General features: G+C 43.3%; 1 protein-coding gene across 1 annotated transcript in view; it reads left to right on the forward strand.

The window, feature by feature from the left end:
* pawr (PRKC, apoptosis, WT1, regulator) overlaps positions 1-13,289 on the forward strand; it is a 40,276-nt gene extending 26,987 nt beyond the window's left edge. The window contains exons 4-7 of the mRNA XM_068755263.1: positions 3,503-3,537; positions 6,207-6,309; positions 9,204-9,308; positions 12,036-13,289. Coding sequence (XP_068611364.1) covers positions 3,503-3,537; positions 6,207-6,309; positions 9,204-9,308; positions 12,036-12,122 — 330 coding nt within the window. The 3' untranslated portion in view covers positions 12,123-13,289. The remainder of the gene's footprint in view (positions 1-3,502; positions 3,538-6,206; positions 6,310-9,203; positions 9,309-12,035) is intronic.
* Positions 13,290-21,657: the final 8,368 nt, after the last annotated feature.

The raw sequence follows: 21,657 nt of genomic DNA on the forward strand, positions 1-21,657 counted from the left end.
TTCCTCTGGTATGCAAGGTAATGTAGCAACCGGGAGCATGTGGGACATTCCACTGGATCATCTGCATTTAAGTGGTGCCAGGCCCTCAGAGAGAAACAGTTCTGCTTCCTGTCTTTGTTGATTTATCTGCTTCTCTCACACGTGGAATAAACATCAAGCATCATTTGCATTTTTGATTAGTACATTTGATTAAATACATTTAGATTGCTTTTTTTTAACTTGCATTCCTCCATCGCATGCACATAGCGCACTGCTTACTGCGGGGCTATTGAGACCACGCCCCCTACATGCACTGTGCATTCCTCCATCGCATGCACATAGCGCACTGCTTACTGCGGGGCTATTGAGACCACGCCCCCTACATGGAATGCACAGTGAAAGTACTTTGGTTTATTTTGGCGATTTCTTTCTCCGTGTCGTTCTTAGTAACTTGAGCTCTGCTGCAGGAACCTCGTGTGGGCACTATCAGCACAGCTCAGGCCCGATAAATAAAATTGCCCTCGCTTTTACTGTGCAGTGAAGAAGTCGTACATGAATTACACTGACCTTGTCACACAAATTCATATCCCAGACGGGAGGTTGCTTGCTGTGAAACGCCACCAAAAGGTGCAAATAGTAATGTGTCAAATGAATGATGCTTTCGGTAAACACAATGCGATTTCATTTTCAGATTTCACCACAGCCTGGCCTGCGTGCAGTGTGTATAATTAAACAATATTTGACACTGTACAATTCACCATGGTATTAGTTCCGTACTGCCAAAATGTCCGTGGAGTCGAATTATATGTTGTTGTTGTTGTTTTACGCGATTAATAAACTGTTACATTTATTATTTTCATCTGAATTATTCATCATTAGTTAGCTCATTTAAAAGCTTCTCTTCTACTTTAGTGTTTAAGGAACAAAGGAGGAGGAATAGATGTTTGTTTTATTCATCTAATAGGGACATTGCACATTAATAAAACCGAACTGTAAATGCACCAGAATTAGCCAGGAGGCTATTTTTCATCTGCTTTCCTGGACAGATGTTAAATTGCCTCCTAAGTCCACCTAAAAAAAATAACAAAGTATAAAAAGATTATAAACTCACATATCAAAGTACTAATAAACAAAATAAAAAAGCAGCCAATAAAATATTAAAATAACTCAAGTGGACCATAAAGAGCGGCAAAGACATTACGCATATTAAAATAGCAGCATCGATGAAATAATAAAACAGGGCAATAAACAGTGAGTGGCAGCAGATCACAACTATTATTAGTGCTGACTGCACTGAGAGCTGATTAGCCATCTCTTTAGCTGAGTCTTAAAAGAGACAGTTATCCTGTTCACACGTGGCACTTTGAATGTTGCTCCATTCATGTGCTGCTATAATGGAGAAGGCAGACTGACTGAATTAGCTATTTTCTCAACGGTATAATGCAGATCGGTTTAAAGCAATCTTTAAATTATACTGCTCAGTTGTTTCTTGGATCGATATTTTAGTTATGCACACACGAAAATGGATGAGATTGATCTGTGATAAAATCCTCTAGTTAGCTTTTCTCGAGTTTGCGCTTTTATTTTTTTAATGAAGTATATTTGTAGTATTCACAGCATCTACTGCCTGCTGTGGCCTGCATTTGAAAGTCAGTCTAGACTCTTATCTTCAGCACAGCAGACTTTGGAAATGAGGCTTCCTATTGCTGGGTAGTCCCAAGCAGACAAATAGTTTTTTTTTTTTGTAAGTGTGAAAGCATTGTTTTCTGCATCGTCGCTTTCCTGTTGGTACCAACAGATTGGGTTTCCAGGTCAATTGTATGCTCAAAAAGTCCTGTTGATTTATTCAGGTTACTCTGGACTGTTGGAGGCAGACAGTGAACACATATTTACATTTAGACGGCATTTTTTTCTGTCTACATCCAGGATGTGTGTTTGCAGGAGGTTCTCTGTGAGGGGAACTTAGCTTTACGCTCAGCTAAAGAATATATTTTATTTTATTTTAGGACACCACACACTTCTGTCACGTCATGAATGAATTATCTAAATATTTCCTTGTCCGTCAACAGCAATATCTTTAAAACTTTGGAATTATCTCTTCATTTCAGAATTCTGGGAAAATTGTGATGCATGTGTTTCACTATTTTCTGGCATTTCATTGGCTGTTGATACATATATTACTAAATAGTGAAACACATTTTAGTTTTGCAATGCAATGGCCCCTGCTTTGTCTTGTACCTGCACCTCCTTGTTCGGTCTGGGTTAGATTTTTCCGAAAACACTGCCTGGTCAAAGTCCTTGTCTGCTGGACTTTATGGGTTCAGACTCAAATTGGAGTTCAGTACTATTGTATTGGCAGCATCTGCCTGCCTCAAACTCAAATCCTTATAAAACCAAGGTGGATAAGATGTGACTCCAGGTAGCTTTTCAAGTGGCAGCTGTAGGATTACATCAAATCCTAGAAAATGTCAGTCTGCAATAGGACAGTCATCAAATTGCTCTTAAATCCAGGGTTTTCTCGATCTGGAGAAGATGTATTATTTAGATTATGCCCTCCTGCTGCTGCACACATTCCTGTTCCTCTCCTCCATCGTCTTTGATCCATCCAAACCTGAGGCAGGGAACAGATGACTGGATTAGGTTATATGTAAATATGCGATATGTCACTGAGACAGAGGAGATTCATCCATGCTGTGAGGAGGAGCAGCGTTCCCCATTTCCTCCTAAAGTCGGGGTCTGGCTGACGGACGCACGGCCGATGGCCCTCAATCAGAACCAGGGTTCACTGCACAAGACAAAAAGAGCAGATGCATATTCATTCTTCTGGAAGCGGACTTTTATTTTTGGAGCATCACTTTTGTGCAGATCTAAACAACCTTTTGTTCATGCAGTAATGGGAGGAGAAGATAAACTCGCATCACTTTACACAACACGATTGCCTTCCACGCCTCGGGGGGCCGCGGGCCTGCTGAACCATTAAACGCAGCAAAGTTCATCGATATATCAGCTCAGCAGCTTTCATACACAACCTGAAGGCTTTCTATAAATGCTGCCGCTGATAAATGTCTCTTCCTGTAGATGGGATTTTGTGTTTATTCCTCTTTCGTATTGGAAGATAACCCGAGGCAACACAATAAACTCATTATGATTGAGAAACTGTTTAGAGGGAAACACTTTCGAATCAGATTTCCATGATTGCGATGTTCATGAAAATTGATCAACTCTGTTCTGTTTTACCTGCGCCAAAGCCGCTCCAATTATCTGCTGGTGATAATTTTCCAGATGATGTTTCGTATATTACTTTTGACATTTTAGTATTTCCATCGCCACACAAGTGAAATTCCCACTAACGATGCTGTGTTGATCAAATATAAACCAAGATTCTGTTTCTATTCTTTTCACCGAACATGTTTTCAGAAACGCATGTTATGCGAGGTCTGGCTGTGATATAGGACGAGCAATGATGATTGGTTTGCACGTAAATAAATAACGCCTTTCCCTGTTGCTTTTCTCTCTGTTTCAGGATAACTCCAGATCTGCGAGCGGCCGCCACAAGAGGTGAGACTCATTTCATTCTGACACCCAAGAGTTTATCTGCTGTAGCATCAGTAGTGATGTGTCGACATTAGGAACAGCGGCCAGGAAGAGAAGCAGCAGTCTGAGTCATTAATTACAACGGCATTTTCCTTGTTGACTGTTTCCCCTCATGATGCTGGTATTTCCATGAGTACACCAAGGGAGGAGGAGGTGTGGCTGATTTGTTCCTGTCTGGGAATCATTAGCATTTCAAGTGGTTCAGTGTTTTGTCTACCTCTCTCTCTCTGTGTGTATCTTTATTTTGTTATTTGCAACCCAGCCCAAATTGTGGCCAACTCCAGAAGCCATGTTCACCAGCTGTCATTCAAACGGGTCGAGTGATTATAGCTGCAGCTCTCATATCATCAGCTAGTCTGGATACACTTGGATGAGCCACAGTTCTGCAACCGATCATCCGCCAGGTGGGCTCGGCAGCAAAAGGTGGCCGGCAAATATATCTCGTCTAATAAACTAGCGTCCCGTCAATCTCGCCGCGTCTCAATCACTGTCTCGGAGCAGCTCTGGGTTTTTTAGAAAGCTTGAAAGGTGTGACTGACATTTGCAAACCCCACCCATAAATTATGGTCATTTTGTGCAGTGGTTGAGGATTTTGCTGATTGCGTTGTCAGGATGGGGCGGGATGCGTTGCAGCTTTTAACATATTACGCATTGACACTTGACTTTGTGAGAGACTTTGTTGAACCTGTGGCTGCTGCTGCTGTAAGAGGCTTTCCTGCCCCCCCCCACCTGCCGAGGCCCCCAGGAGAGTCTGATTGGCGCTTTTGTTGTGTTGGGAGAGGGGGAGGAATTCGTTTAGCTTCATTATCATAGGTGTGTGTGTGCATGCATCGGTATTTTGCATGTGTGCTTGTGTCTGTATTTGTGTCAATAAATGAAGAGTCGGTGCAAAAGACAAATGAAATGTGCTCTATCTTTGTGTAGAGTGCCAAAGAGCATTTCATGGCAGGATAAATTACCCCGTTACGGACCGGGGGGGGGGGGGGGGTCATTGTTGCTCACCCCCAGTGCAGCGAGCAGGGCAGAAACAGAGCCAAGATGTGTTCTGGGTAAAGAGGGTGACACTGTAAGTCGACAGGATGGGACGAGGGTGGATTTAGTATCTGCTACCTGTGTGAAGCACAATCAATTAAAAAAAACAAACAGATGGCAGCAGTTGGCGACTAACCCAAAAAAGAACAACAGCCGTCAGTGTTGGAGCATTATGGAAACAACAAATCCCCTCTTCTCCAACAGCCCTATTACCGCTAAATAACAGGGTCATTAAAGGATTGTAACTGGCATGGCTGTACCATTATTTAGAAAGTGCCGTCTGAGGTGCATGCGAGGCATCCCCAGTAGATGCTTGTGTTATTGCATCACACGTTGTGGCTTGTTTGTATGCAGAACGCTGCCACGTTGTCTCAAATCCCAAACCGAGTTGGCAGGCTGCCACTGCTGTGTTGCGATTAAAAACAACAGCATTAACTGGAGAGGAGTTTTTAATTTAGAAGCTGTTCATCCAGTCTTAAGCCTTCATGAAGCTGGATAATGTGAAGTCTCACTTAGACCACTGATGATGTCATCTAACTGGCGCATGATGTAATAATATCCATCCTATTTATCTCAATAGTCCATTAATACAGGTTTGATATGATTATAGTCCCCACATCCTGTGAAACCTGGTTTTCCCATTTTTGCCCCCCCCCGTACACACATTTTCTATTTTATAAAATGCAGTTAAAATCTCCTTTTGGGTTTTATCATATTTGACAAATGCTTTTGCTTGTCATCAGATTGGCCACTTCCTTTTCAATCGCTCTCCTATCTTTGCATAGTCTAATAATGGGAACATGATATGCTGCAGGTCCCGATGGGAGTTCAGATGGTAGAATGGAGTTTATTTGCCCTTGTTTCAACTGCAGAAATATGCAGACGGCCCCCTACAGCCTCCCCGGTAATTTGATTCCCAGGGAGATTTTTTATAACCTGGCTCCGTCTGTTCCTACTGGGGAGTGGGAGAGGTTGTAGTTGGTGTAGGCTGGAGGTTTGCTGGGCTCCTGAGCCAGCAACTCATTCCGAGTTCAAGCATCAGTAATTATTAAGGTGAGCAAAAAAAATAAACTGCACAGGAATAATCTTCCCCTGCCGCCCCAGAATTGCTCTCTAAGCAGCGAGGAAGCAAAGAGGAGATAAGGTTAATGTTCCGCTCCAGCTTAAGAATCCTGACACACGAGTTCTGTGCTTGAGCCCATTTGAAGTTTTGCTGGGAAAATTGTTTCTTAATCAGACTCTTTTCTTTCTTTTTTTTTTTTTTTGCAGCCATGCTGCGAGCCGTTGAAAGCCTTTCCTCCATTAATGGAATAAGAAGTAGAGCAGTGTGTTAATAATGCGTGTTAAATTGAAAGGGCAAACATACAGAAGGCGTTTCCACCTGTTCCTTTGATGATGGATGTGTCAACCCATTAAAGCAAAATGATGTGGGTGTGATTCATGCTTTCAAAGCATCGCTGTGAATACACTAATCAAAACACTGAATACTTTGAAATTGCCAACATTTTTTTTAGCTCATTTCCAACTTTAATTTCAATCAACATAAAATTACAAGTTGCATTTTGTGGGTTTTGTGTTCATATTTTGTGTTTTTGTAACAGCACTGAGGAAGAGGTGGGAGGGAGCAGCCGACAGCGACGCAGAGACGGAGAGGCCGCTGCAGCAGCGGCTGGTTTGGAGAAGAGGTTGGAGGAGCTGGAGAAGGTAGGTTCCTGAACTGAAGCCAGGACACACACCTCTTCATGTTTTTATTGTGAGCTTAGTCTTCCTTTCAAATCCTAAAAAGCTAACTGTCTGCTAGCTGCGGCCTCAGACATGAGAAATAGATCTTCTCATTTAACTCTTGGCAAAGAGTGAAGAATGGCAAACTACTCTCTTAATGTTGCACCTCATTATATAACTTCATTATCTTCATCATTACGCGCTTACGGATGTGCTGGATTATTAGGCCTTGGTAGAAGTATGTGGCTAAATGAGCTTGTGTGACTGCAACGATGAGAGATGCTGAACTATACCTGGGCAGCGGGAATCCAGAGGAGGCCTTCAGCGGTGCTGATCTGTTCTCTGACCAGGTTTTAGGCGGTAAAAGACTAATTCATCACTGGATCCCTGAGAAGTATCCTCAGGATAGCTGGTGCTCTCACTCTTTTATTTTTTAAATCCCACGATTAAAGATATTCTGGGTAAAATGATCTAAATTATTTCACAAATTCAAATGGGTAGGAAGCCCCATTCACTGGCGTGGTTCAAACTAAATATGCAAATCAGAACATGTCTGGTTGTGTTATTTAAATGCACATCAGACCAAAGACTTTTGGTAAAGCTGTATAGTATTATACTAGACTGAATAAAATATTGATAACAAGCTGACTAAACTGTCCAGACTAGTCAACTAATTCTTGATTTAAAAAGAGGACAAATCCCCGACTGCCCCTCCGAAGCTGCTACTGCACTGAATGCGTTTCTTCGCATAATGTCTTGAAAGAAAACATGATTTCTAAATAGATCCAAGAAATTGTGAGAGAACACTGAACGGAATTTTAGCTAGTCAAGATGAAATCGACCCCGAGCGCCACAGGCATGTGAACTCTGAGGAAGCGCCAGCTTTATGACTGACCTCGCCGATTACCGAGTCAGCTTTTCAATACCCCCCCGTTAAAATCCTTTAAGTCACTGCCTGAGGTATTATTATCTTGATAAAATGTGTGGCTCGGCACTGCAAGAAAATCGCCCCGGTGCCGTTGAAGAGATGACCTTTGCAGATATTTCTTCCCTTCTATGCGCACCTCTCCCATCAGACGCTGAAACACTCACTGCTGCCACCATGGAAAGTCACCTCTGAGTCAAATGTCACCCAGGCTTTCAGAGGCTTTTAAAGCACCGCTGTCACTTCCTTTGTGAAATGTTTCTCTGTTAGAATCACTTTTCATACTCTTTCTTTCAGCATGTTATTTTTTAATGTCTGCTTTAAACCGGGACAGCAGATGTGTTTGGTTGCACGCTCAAAATGTTTGGTATTGCCTGACGAAGGTGCTGACGTGGACGCCACATTCATCTTCAATGACCGTTTATATGTTTTTGAAGCTGCAGGAATACCTCCAAGCAACAGTTGTATAAGAACATAATCAATCATCAGACAACAGTAAAGGAAATTGGAAGCTTCAAAGAAATTCTTAAAAAAATGGTCAACTTAAAGTTTGCACACCATCAATTGACATATCCCAGTTCAAACCGTTCAATCTAGCCAATGAGCAGACTGCAGAGGCTCCGAAGACAGGTGACGACCTGCCATGCCCTTCACCTAGGAAATGGGGGGGACACTTGACCGTCGGCTAACAAAGCACTAAATTACATAATGCTTTTCTTCCTCTAGTTTCACAAGCACCTCATTCCAGTTCTCCCAGCACCCTTTTAGCACTTTTCTCCAAGATAAAAATGAAATGGGGACAGCCCCCCCTCAGGCTTTCTTGGATTAGAAAGCAAATCCAAAGTCAATGCGGGTCTCCAGGTGATTTAAAAAAATAAACCCTGTGAAAGTACAATATTATCTTGCCAACTTGAGGGGCCATTTCTGAAACCCAAGATTTAATCATTTGGTTGTATTTCTGTTTCAAATGAAAACAATGAATTCATTATTTTAATCTTTGTTGTATGAAGCTGATCTGCAGCAGAAGAATATTAAAACTAAATGTTTGAATAGAAATCCTCTCCAACATGAACACAAATGGATACGTGTTGACATTTGCATGCTACAACTTGCGTGCTAATCGCTGACGTGACACCCCTGTGCAGGAAACGAAATCCATTTATGTTCCTGTGGTTTTTCAAGGAGGCAGAGAGGAAATGCTCTGACTTTTAATAAAGCACAATTTAGAAGAAACATGAAAACACTGACAAAAACAACCATTCATCTACTGTTCACTGACAGCCTGTTGTGTTAATTAGAATAAATTAGACAGGTGCATGCAAAATGTGGAAAGAAAATTACATTTGATTAAAGCTGTTGCATCACAGAATGTAAAGTTTTGGTAAAAAGAAAACGCGCCTTCAGTAAAGTTTCACGTTTTCTTTCTTCTTTTCACCCTTTTCTGTATTTTACTGGCCGACATCTGGATCCGAGGCCTGGTGTTTGCAACGGCTCACACAGATTGCCTTTACTGGAGCTGCTAAATTGAGCTGAATCCCATTTGAGGGGTGTACTTTATAATCTTACCATCAGATAATGTTTTCCCCAGTTGGATGTGTCTGCAGTTAAGAAGCATTCTCATCAAATGAGCAGAACCCCTCAGCTGGGCCTTCTTAATACAAACTCTTGACTCAGCTCCTTGAAGTATTTATGTTGAAGTGATTGCTGCAACAAAGCTGGGCAGGTAATTCGAGGGCTTTCACCTGGTGCTTCCCCTTTAACCAGAACACGTCAATGCTACCTCAGATGATGAGGAATAAAAGAGACTTGACCTCCTTTACTACCGTCCCTGTCTCTGAAGTATTTACCTGTTAAAAGGTTTGTGTGAGGGCTTTTTCTTTTTGACGGCAACGAGTAATTTCTTGTCCCATAGAGTTGTCTGTAAAGCGAAACGTCGTCTACTGTTTCTCAGGAGCTGGCCGGAGAGCGTCAGGAGAACGTCAGGCTGCTGAAAGCCCACCAGGACAAAGACGACCTCATCGGGAAGCTGAAGGAGGAAATCGACTTACTGAACAGAGTGAGCTCAGCCCGCATCACTTTCTGCTCTGGTTGAGGTTATTCTTAGCCTCCCTTTGTGTACAAACGTGTGCAGAGCTTTTGTATAATGAAAATTAGCATCTGACATTTCAGCGGCATTGTCTCTACAGTGAATTTATTCCCATCAAAAACACCACATTTTTGAATTTACCATTTGTTAGAGGGGAAGTAAATGCTTTACAAAGAGGTGATGTAAGTGCAATTTGCATTTTATACATAGACAACAACTCATTAGTGGCACTTGATACAAAAGTTGCAAAACACATCTGCTTCCTGGTGAAGTCAGAGGAAAGTCACACTGGACTGTTTGTCTTTTTTTCATTTTACATTTCAGTGCATTTAATTTTTTTTTTTTTTTTTTTACAAATTAAGAGTTTAGAAAGGCCGTTTTGTGGGATAAAGTGAAGATAATATGGTAGCGACACAAGACGAACAAGGGGACAGAAGCTGCTGCTGCTGTGTGGTCGCTTTGATGTGCAGGTACCTGCTGGAGGGGTCGAGTTAAAGAAGATCGTGTCCTGAGATGCAATCCTAAATGATTGAGTGTTTCGTGGCTGCGCTGAACCAGACTGATGGATTCACAACATGAATGATTTAATGATGGCTGCAGAGGTGGATCAACAGCTCTTGTGGCAGAAAGTACATCCTCTGCCGGGCCTTTTTTGAGGGATGGGTCTTATGTCCGACTCCATTTTCAGTTCTTGAAAAAAAGCTTCCTCTTGGATTTCAGTGAAACTTTGGCCTTCGGGTGGAGAAGAGGCATTTTCAAAGATGGTTTTGAGCGATCATAAAGCGTATATTTGGTTTGGCTTAAGACAGACATGGGCAAACCCAGGCCCGGGGGCCATATGCGGCCCGTTGGTCTTTTTGATCCGGCCCGCCGAACTTGTCCAAATTATATCATTAAGTATAATTGTATTATAGTTAAACCTCATTCATTTGACCTTTTCCCTTTAATGCTACCTGTAAAAGGTCAAATTCTTTAATGCGATAGCTTTCATGTGTCATTTATGTTAGCTCACACAAATACTCCAGCCATCTGTTCTTGGTCCGGCCCCTCTGTCAAATTTTAGAACCTATTGTGGCCCGCGAGTCAAAAGGTTTGCCCACCCCTGGCTTAAGAGGTCAGGGTACCGTTTCCTCCTCAAACTGTGGTCGAGGTTCACAGGTCAGGGAATGCTCCTCTAAGTCGAGTGTTCTTTATATTCAGCACCAAGAGAGAAACCTCCCCTAAGCCCTCTGAACCCTCATTTCATCTTTCTTTCACCCCAGAGTGTCACTAATCCCTCCTCGAGTCGTGGCCTTTGCCTGTTATCAGAGGCATGCAACGTTAGTTAAAGCTAGTTCGCTAGTTTACTATCATGCTATTACTAACTGAATTTAGTAATAGCACATTTTAAGACAAATGTTTTCTTTGTTATTGACATTTGAGTCGTGAAACACATCACCGACATCTGCAAACGCTACAAGCGCTGCGTTGCACGTAGCATCCAACTGATAACATCACATCGACTGTGAAGCTAGCCATAACAGAGGGGCTTTATGAAAGGACGGTCAGCACGGTGATAGCCATCAGGAACGACCCTGAGAGAGGCTTTATGGGAAAACCGGGTCTGCAGATAAACACGGCAGAACCGATGCAGGTAAAAATGGCATTAAAGGTTGTGAGCCGTTCAGGTTTCTCTTGGAAAACGACAAATTCATTCGGAACGGCCCACTCTGGCCTTCACAGGTGTGTGCACACTCTTTTTAATACTTTCTAAAATATACCATTAAAACAGAAGATTCATCCTCCTGTATACAGGAAGTATTACTCAATTGTATTTTTAAAAGTTTTTCCTTGGCAGTATTATACCCGTTTCTCTGACCCTTTATGGATGGGTGGAGCGTGGACAACGCCGGCGCAATAGAAAAGTTGGAGATTATTCTGCTTTGTCAGCAATATTTGCTCGACTGGGTCCCATTCCAGTTACACATGGTCACGTTTTCTCGTTCGTACTGGTATAATTTAAAATGTTCACAATTGTGTAACTTTATTTCGGTCTGCTGATCTGGCTCTTTCCACCACAAATCCACCAGCTGGTTGCTAACTGTGTCAGCTGACTGTTGTTTAGCTCTGAGCACGCCGTTTCCAGAGCAGTTATCGGACCCTTTTCATCAGCGGCAGCGCTGCGAGAGTCGTGACAGGAAGTAGTGAAGAATTTGCTTGGACAGCTTCACAAGGAGGTCGCTCATCGTGGAAAAAGATGAGGAGAACTGTAGATTCTGTGATTAACTCGTAGGTTCATTTTATGTTTCCAAATGCGCCGATTGTGTAAATAAAACGCTCTATTTGATCTTGAATATTGATTCTATCAGAAACGCAGCGCTGTGTAGAAACTTCCTGATCTGTAGAGCAGTATATCTCATCACAAGCGGTGATGGAAGGAACTCCAAATGAGGACTGTCACATGACACGCCGCTGAGGCGCTCTCTCATTTGCAACTCATTGAAGCTGTTAATGGATAATTTGTTTCTGTCGGGGCTGGCTGGCTAGGGGAGGGGGGGGGGGGGGGCACCCGGGCTGTAAGTAATGCTTGCTTTAGCTCTCAGACTGACGCGCTAACCTGACCAGGGGCCTTCAGAGATGCGGAGGCAGGGCTGTGAATATTCCTGTCTAAATCAGCCCACAGAGAAAACTCACCCCCTGCTTTGCCCCCTTTCCCAGGATCTGGATGACATTGAAGACGAGAACGAGCAACTCAAACAGGAGAATAAGACGCTGCTGAAAGTGGTGGGCCAGCTGACGAGGTAGAATCGACCTTCCGCCAGACCGCCCGGCCTCTTTCAAGGGACGGAGCTTCTCCGTTCTCTCACCTCCTGCCCTCGGTCGAGTCCAGCAGTGTGGTCTTTTTCCCGTGCGTCTGTTTGTTAGAGGTGAATTGTTGTGACAGTCTCTTGAGGATTGTGCATCATCGTATACATATTTAATGTAAATTCATTGTATATAGGCAAATTAGATTTTTCATGTTTGATTTTTTTTTTCTTTTTTTTTTTATAAACTCTTAAAAGAAAACGTAAAATGAATGTATCTGCTGCACACAGAGATGCAAACGGTCTTTTAAAATGTGCTTAGAAAGTCTCTCCATCATGCAATAGAGTCAATTTAACAATTGTCTCCTCTGCTTTTACCAACAAAGACTCTGCTTGGGGAATATTTGCACCAAATTTCCAATTCCAGACAACATCAGCCAAAGTTTCCTCGTAGTGCATGTAAGAATTTTCTTTTTTTCCACACCTGTCTTTATTAATAAACAATCAGAAGAGATGAATTCCCTCCGATCATTTCCTGGTACACAAACCCCCAAACAAAGCTAGATAAAGAAGACCTCGTCTTCTCAAACTCTCCAATGGAATTACTAAAGTGAGAAAATAAAACACAAGCGAGCCTTTATACTGGAAGTGCTTTAAGCATTTCAACTTCTGAGTATTACATGTCAGGGTCAGACCCGTGTGTGGATCCTTCTGTAAAAAAAAACAAACAGAAACTTTTTGCTCTGTAATTTGTTTACATGTTTTGCTTCTGCAATGTTTTGATAGATGTTTAGCTTCTCTATTTGTGGCATCCAAGACGTTGTGGCGTGAGCTACAGCACATTTATGCATGATAACGAAATGAACTGAAGGAGCAAACTGTTTGAAACGTATCTCTTTTGTTTACTCGAAGGAAACGGGCTGGTTTTGGCGCTTCGCTTCCTGCATTTAGATTACAGATGTTTTATTCCAGAGGAGCTGTTCAGTGACTGCTGCGATGAATCTCTAGGTTTTAGTCCGTCGTTGGATAATTCTGCTTCCACATGCACTCGCGTATTTTGGGGCCAAGTTCCGCCTTCCCACACACTCGTCACAGACCCATCTCTCCTCCCATTACACTATGCATGTACAGAAGATTAAGACATTAAATAAAAGTTTGATTATCTCTCCTCCGTTGACTCGCTTGTGTTCGTTAAAGCTCATTTTACGTGACGGCGACGAGGGGTTCCAAACGCCATCCGCTCATCAGCGGCTCGATTGCGCCTCTGAAATGCATTCGCTCCCTCGCCTGACGACAGAGAGGATTTCACCTCTAATATCAACTAGATTTCCAGACAATTGCCTCTTTCGGCTGATCAAACGCCTTTAGGGCCCTTTCTATAATCCCCATTAGCATTTTTATGAAAATTTGTTGGGCCCGCCGTTTGGAACAGTCACAGAGGGCAGAGTCAATTCGAATCTGCCTCCAGCTTGCCGCAGAAGGCTCAGACTGTCGCTGAAGTTCACACGGCATCAGAACCCAATCTGAAGCTTTGAGGGAACGTGTCATTCTATCCACAACGTGTCTGAGATGAGTGGCAGACCATGACGTCCTCAGGAAAAAAAAATAATGTTTTGTTCTGTTTAAACAGGCGTACTGTTGGATAAACCCCCTAAATGAGAAAAACTTGTGCGTTTTTGGGGGTAGGAAATAAAACTATTTTTCCTCAGCTGCAGGGAAAATGCAAATGTCGATACGTACAACAGAAATGAGATTTTTCTCCTCTGATCTGGATGCAGAAGAGACTTCAGCTCAGTATTCCTAAAACGTCTGTCGAGAAGCATTCAAGAGTTTTCAGGATTGCATTTTCTTTATATTACTTCAGCCGAGCTTGAAATGACCAGACTGCCTGGGCTTGTATGTTTCACAGACATGCCTGATGCCGGCTTCCGCAGATTCTGAGATGCAGACCTGATCTTGTCCTTGTCGAAACCCCAGCCATATTTCATTATCGGTTGGTTTCATGCTCTTGCTTCTCCGAGCAATCTTCCATCTCCGGGATCCCTGGTGGAGGGGAGCACTCATCCACGCAGAGGGGGTCAGGGGTCAGGATTGCCAGAAAGAGCAGGATGGAATAGATGAAATGATGCTGGACATATTTGTGCAATTTCCTTTGCCTGTTCCCTCCGCTCGACTTTATCCCGCCAGCCCGTTTCCTCAGCCAGCACCTGAAAGCAACTCTCACTTTTTAAAACTGTATTACTGTATCTCCAGACCATGTGATATTTGGTGCGACTCTCAGAAGGTGTCAGACTGTAGGCCCAGCAGGATAAATGCTCTTTAAAGTTGGAGAGATTTCTCAGTTCATGCGTTGTTAGTCTTTTTTTTCTTTTTTTTTTTTATGTCTGCACCGCCAGGCAACGTTGAAACTGAAATACCAAGACCAGACGCCTCACATACACTTCTCTCGACACCTGGACCACATGTGGATTTGTCCTTTGTTGAAATGCTGTGTAAAAAGTCAACAGGATTCTAATGCGGGTCACAAACGCAGAGGAATCAACTAATGGCACTCCAAAAGCGTGACATTTACCGAAGGGCAAAATTTGCCTGATGCGGCCCAGGTTTGTTTTTTCAAAAACTTTGCTTTCAAAAAGTGCCCCTTTATACCATGGAAAATACTGCTAATAATACCGATAAATGTAAAACTGTAATGGTAGACTGATAACGAGGTATTATTAATCAGGATTTTCTCAGTTGAAACGCTATTCCGTTTCCAACCCTTTCAGGGAAGACATTTTAATCCGTTTTGACAAGTGATTATTTCATTATAGGACAGCCTGAACATATCAGCCTCTACAACATGTCTAAAGGCTTTCAGCCCATTCTGTTTATCAATGCAACTGCCACCTAAATCGCTCTCTCACCCATCATAGCCCATTATCTTTAAAAAAACAAAATTAAATCTGTCCTTCGCCTGCTGGTTGGTGTCTCTATTAATCCGGCCTTGTTGGCTTTAGGCTTGACCTGCCTATCATTAGTAAAGACGTGTTCATATATTAACTAGATCTATGTATAAAAAAAATAAGTAGGATAAATGGAATTCAGTTTTCTCCTCCAAAAATTGAATCTGCCACTGTTAAATATTCTGGATATAATTGGACAGAAACTCTTTGACTCGATCTCCAGCATTAATGAGACGTCTGCAGACTGGAGCGTAAACAGAAACCACGGGTCGCTTCGACTTTTCTCTCATTCGGAATTGAAAGTTGAAACTTCATCTCAGTGTCTCTTTTGTCATCCAGTAATTCTGTGTTGAGTCTTTTGCGTTTAAAGCTTTGCAGCTTTCCAGCAGCCCCCCCCCCCCCCTCAGTTGCAGCTCTGATCTGATCTCAGGTCAGTCTGGGTCGGTATTATTATAATCGTATATATAATAGTATTATAATCTCTTATGCATTTAAGTGTTATATTATACTATTTATCATTTATAAACATTAAGGAGCCTGCTACTCTGATATTTAATTTATAAATGTACACAAACAACCCTCAACCTTACACACAGACACGCACACACACAGACATATGTAAGTTAAGACACGCCCCCTTCCAACAGACGCCGATGATGTCAGGCTTGAGTGGACGGCTTCTACGTTGGGAATAAAGTCGTCTGTTTCAAAGATTTCATCCCACTCCCCTGAGGTTGCCATGGTAATGGGATATGGATTGTGCTTTGTGAAGACAGCTCACACCCCCCCACACACACACATACATAAATACAAATCATAAAACTACCATGCTGTGTACTGAATGCCATGATATTGACTGCTAGGATTAATGGATAACTATAAATAACTATAACTAAGATGAGTTTCCACCCCCCCCCCCAAAGACCCTCAAATGGTACCTGGAAGAATAATCAATACTTTTGTTTAAAATACTGCATGCAATGATCAGGATTTGTGCTCATCTATCTTGGAGATGATGGACAGATTCCCTGACAAGTCTGTCAGTTCCTGTTCTCACCAGTGAGCGGCAGTGTTTCCACCCTGGAGTCCATCAGTGTGACACAAACAGTCTCTGATGTGTGTGTGTGTGTGCTCAGTGATGGTTGCTGACTCCACTGATGGCGTTCCCTGGTGATATATTACCGTTTGAATGGACACCCAGAGCTAAATGCTCCTGAGGTAAAACGGCGTTTCACATCTGGGTTTGTTGTGAGATCTTTCTCTGGAGTTGCTTTCCAGTCGGCGCTGAAGCAGATCCCGTGTAACATTTTGAATCTCTTACGTAACAGCCTGCATCCTCATGCCGCTGTTGGCTGTCACCCTTTGATCCTGCATGCACTGCAATCATCTCCTCTTCATTACCTCCGCTAAAGGAGGTTATGTTTGTGAAAGCCTTTATCTGTTACAGAAGAGCTGCTGGATGGATCTTGATGAAAACAAATCTGATGGGAAGAAGGTGGGTATTTCCATCTACTTAGAACGGAGGCTTATTCAAAAAAAACAAAAATCAGATCTTCTAAAATATGCATTCAATTCGCTCACCAGAAAATCACAGTCGTAAAGGGGTCCGATATGAACTATCAAGCAAAATGTCTTCTGGAGCTGATCCAGAATGAGGTCTGGAAAGAAACATTTCATCTTAACATTGAAAAACCCATTTATGAATTCAAAAATCAGTTAAAAATACACAAACTCAGATTCAGTTTTACTTTCCATGGTTGGTGCATAAATATACGAAGAACAATCTAGAACCTTGTGATGATGATCCAGATCACCATGTGGATGATCTAAATCTGATTAGGAGGGGAGTGAGCTGCTTGGTGGAGGTCTGTGCTCCCCGAGTGTTACATTTGTTATAATAACAATCCTGTTACATTTATTTGTTGCTATTTCCATCATTCCTTCCTATTTCAACAACGGCCAAACCTCCAGAGACACAACATGTGATTTTTTGAATGTTGTTGATGACTCACAAAGTCCATGCCGAGCAGAATAGGAGCCGGCTCCAGGGAGCATCAGCCTCTGAAGGTCGCTCGACGCTGTTACCATGACAGCGTGGACCTCCCTTGGAGAAGTTGCGTTTTGTGTTATCGTACGCCGTGATTTAAGGAGGCCTGCCTTGAGATGTGTGCGAAAAACAACACGTGGCGTCCCTTCCCGCCCTCATCAGAGTCAGAGTCCAAGTCAGCGGGGAAGAGGCAGCGGTGCATGTTCCGCCCTGAGCTGTGTGTCCCCCCCACCCCCCCACCCCGAGAAGGACGCGGCATAAACACGAACCAGCATCACCCGGCCTTGCAGTTGGAGAATCAAAAGTTAGTATTTCTGGTGAACCCTGGTTGCGCGGACGCCGAAGAGGCCAGCGCTTCATCACTCTTTAGCCATCCTGCGGTGTGTAAACGGTGAGAGTGGACCGCGCAGATGGATCGGACAGACACATGCGCTAATCATCCATCTGTCATCTGCTCTTAAACACTGAGAATGGCTGTCAGCCATCCCCATCCTGCTCCATGACAGCTCACGGGGGGAGCTTCCTTCATGGGAAGCCCCAACAAGGCAATTATCTATGTTGGGTTTTATTTGACTTCAGCGCAAGGCGCTCTGACCCGGAGAGACGAGGAATGACCGGAAGCTTTCCCGAAAGGTGCGTCGCTCAATGGAAAGAGATTAGCGTTCACCGAGGTCAAGGTTTTGGATGTTTCGGGCTATTCATTTTAAAATGACACGCTTTTTCAAAATACTGCCAAAAAACTCGACTTTGTGTTTAGTTTGACGTTTTCATTTTGCTTTCTATACCTGCCGGGCAGTCTTTGGGCTTTTGTTCATTTCCCTGTGCTGCTGGAGTCCAGAGATTATACTGAAAATGCCATTTTCACTTCAACTGTTCAAATACTATATTCTGACCCTACGTTTGAAATGCGCTTCCCTTGTGGGACGACTGGGGTCCAAACGAGTCAGGGTGAGGAGCTCGAGAGTCCAGAAGGAGCTTGAAGTAGAGTTGCTGCACCTTTGAGTATCATTTTAATTGAAATGGAGCTTTTTTTCTGAGCGGATGGCGGATCTCTCTTCTCAACTGGACTAATATTTGACTTGAATACCAGCTCTTTAGTTTGTATCCCCCCCCCCCATATGAACACTTGGTAAATGCAGCTTCACTTGAGCATTTTGACATTCACACATGATCTGCTGAGAGGACCACCTAGAGCATTATTGGCAAGCAGCACGCCTAAAAAGGTCATTCTCCACGCGGTGCTGCCCATGAACCCATTAATCATCCCTGCATGAAGGCAGAGATGCAGGAAAAGCAGTGCCTGGTATCACGTCGTCTTCTTCAGCATGTGAAATATTGAACTCCAACACCCATAAAACACCGCTCTTTACCTCAATTTTACATCTCTAGTGTTACTTTATGACCGTAACACAAATGTCCACCTCGACATGTTCCTGTTTTGTGTTCTGGAAACCTTAAATCTTCAGCATTACATTGGATCCACAAGCAATCGCTTCACTTTTCCGCTCTTCACCAGAAACATGTCATCTTGACTCGTGGAGTGAAAGAGGCAGAAGGAGCGCAAATAGAATGAAACGGCATATCCTGTGGGCTGGTTTGCATAATGGCTGGTTTTAAAGGGGGGGGGGGGGGGGAGATGTTGCAGAAAACATTGTGAAACAGCAGCGTTGGTGGTTTTAAGATTCCTCTCGAAAGCCATTAGTGATTGGATAAAGAGTGTGGATGGATTTGCTCCCTCCATTTATCTCTCGCCTCAGCCTGATGAAAGACAGTGAAGGCCTCACGGGGCCTTTGTTGTGGACGTTATTTCGCCCTTACAGACGCAGTATGGCCACTCCACCACCTGCAAATGCAGCTGTGTCCTTTGATCACGGCTTATTGCTCAGAAATAGGAGCGTGAATAAAGCAAGCGCTGAATCAGAGTGAAGCCTGCTCTCATTGGGGCAGGTGCAGCAATCTGATCATCATAAAACACAATAAAATGCTCAGAATTTTGATTATATTGATATAATTTTATATGTAAATTTATATAAATACATTTTGCATTAAATTCAGCGGTGTAATATAGGTGCCGCGTACCATATAAACACGTTTAATACAGGCAGGAGATGTTCAAAGAAGAAAAATATCAGAGCTGACTTTATTTCAGAATAAAAGCTCGAGAACAAAAAGCTGACTGAGTTTTAATTTGTAGTGGGAAAAAAAACTATTTGTAATAAAGTTAAAGGCCTTCTGAACATGCTGCTTTGAGACCAGCTTTTGTCACAGCTTGAGGGCGGGGCATGAACTTTTCCTGCCTTCCAGATCCTCCTCCTGCAATCAGCTCATTCCGGTCACCTGTGCTCCCATGCACACCTGCAGCTACTCTGTAATCAGCCCGGACGCCACACCCTTTCCAGATTGTTCGCAATGGTTCCTTCCTGCGCTCATTTTGCCTGATGTTACCGGTTCTTCATCACACCAAGGTAAGCTTCCTTCTATAACCAACCCTTGCTAGCTCAGTTGAAAATTGTTTCATCATAGTATTGCAAATGTATGTCATGGTTCAGATGTAAGTTTGCTTCCCGCACCTTTTTTAAGGAGGAGCCACTTTATTTGCAGTGTAATTTTTATTTCTGCACTGTCGGTGAAGAAAAGTCTTGGACTGCTTATAGAAAATTCACCTTTTGAATTAATACTACAGCATAGATACCTTTATTTTAGCATGTTCCCTCCCTCTCATCCGTTACTTATTCCCCGTCTCCTTGGGGAGTGCATTTTATTTAAGGAGATAAAATAGAAATCAAATCCAGGAGAAGGCAAAAGAATGGCTGCTCCAGCTTTGAAAGGGATCTGAGCCTTACCTGAAAGAGCTGGTGGTTTAGGGGAGCACCAGGTCTTTGGAGTGCTGGTGGGGGGGGGGGGGGGGGGGGGGGGGGGGTGATGACAGACATCAAAGACGAGCTGCAACAGCATAGAAAATATCTGCCCACTGTCCTGCAAGTTCAAACTGAGGAATTAATCAGGGAGGTTAGGACGCTGTATAACAAGCTCTGTTTTATGTTGTTATATCACAGCTTTCATTTGAAATTACTCTTAAATGTATGCATTTAAGGTTAAAGGATTTTTTTTTCATTAACCCTTGTTACCCTTCCAAAAAGTTACATCTATGACAGAGTTCTTTATTTCTTGACTTCTGCTCTCCGTTATGTTTATGAATGGATGTTTTCACGCCGGCAGTGCGGCGATAGAGAGCTTCCCTTTCACAGGAGGCTGTGGGTTCGCTAGGTTACTGTACTATTCATTTTAATTGTGTTCTGCAAGCTGGGGATTTGCAGTGCATGATGGGAGATTGTTCTACGGAAACCGAGGGCTGCACAGAGCCGAATCCTGTGGGACAAGCTCGGCTTGGTGGGGGTGGGGGTGATGGGGGGGGGGGGGTGGGGCTGCTGTAAGGGCATTACACTACGGCACCTCGCTGCAGGACGGCGAGAACGGGCGATCGCATGGCGTGCCCCAGTGGGACCAATCACAGCGTGGATGACCTCGATGGGTTTTTAGATGATGACCCTTATGACATACTAACTGACCTTATTTTTTTATTTGACTAGTCTAGGCTAAAACAAGTGTTTGATCTTTGTGAAGAGCGATTTTGGCCTCTACGTCGTATAAAAGGTCACGCATTTCATGAAAAGTTGCACGTCGCTGTAACAGGAATGGTTTGTCGATTCTCCTCCTCGCAGCACTTTCAACATCGTGTCTGAGGATGTCTTTGTGTTCTTTTTTTTTTTTTTTTACAAACCATGAAAGGACAGCTTCATCTGCTTGACCGGGCAGAAGAGCTAGCGACGGCTAACGTAAAGCTCACGAAGCGGCCATCCGAGTTGGTTTTAACGTTGGCCTAAACGCCGCATTCCTTTATCCACAGGCTGCTTTGCTGAGATGCTAACGGAATGTCATGCATTTTTGGAGACGCCATTATTGGTTGGTTGATGCTGATTTTGACATCCCACCTCCTGTGAATGATGTCTCTTCCTCAGTTGATCTTTCACCAGCGGGTCCCGCCTCCTTTCATTTTTCCTTTTGCTTTCCGAAACCACTGAGCCAAGTTATTTCCTGTGACGTTGGGGAGCGAGCACGAGCGAGTCTGTTGACCATGACTGATAAGCGTGAGTAATCTGAGATGAAAATTACTGTGCAGAAGCCAGCAGCCGCATCGAGGACGACGCTGTCACTTCTTCAGAAAAGGGCAAAAAACAAGTTCATTTCAGTAAAAAAAAAAAAATAAAAAATACAAAGTGTTTTATGACGGGCTAAATTATGGCTATTTCTGCCCAGGTAGATTATGGGGTGTCTCGTGTTCTGTCACTTGTTCTTCACCATCCTGTGGTTAATTGTTCCGACCCTGAGATCTTCTCGAGTCCCTGCAGGCGTGGATGGATGGATTCTTTCTTTTCGAGGGCTACATTGTCTTGTTCCTGACAATGCAGAACGCAGGTGGTGTATTCCAACAGTTCGTTGGCTGGCGATACGGTGTAATTATCTACCTCCTTTGGTTACTAATA

This window comes from Brachionichthys hirsutus, chromosome 22 (genome assembly GCF_040956055.1).
Source record: "Brachionichthys hirsutus isolate HB-005 chromosome 22, CSIRO-AGI_Bhir_v1, whole genome shotgun sequence".
NCBI lineage: Eukaryota > Metazoa > Chordata > Actinopteri > Lophiiformes > Brachionichthyidae > Brachionichthys > Brachionichthys hirsutus.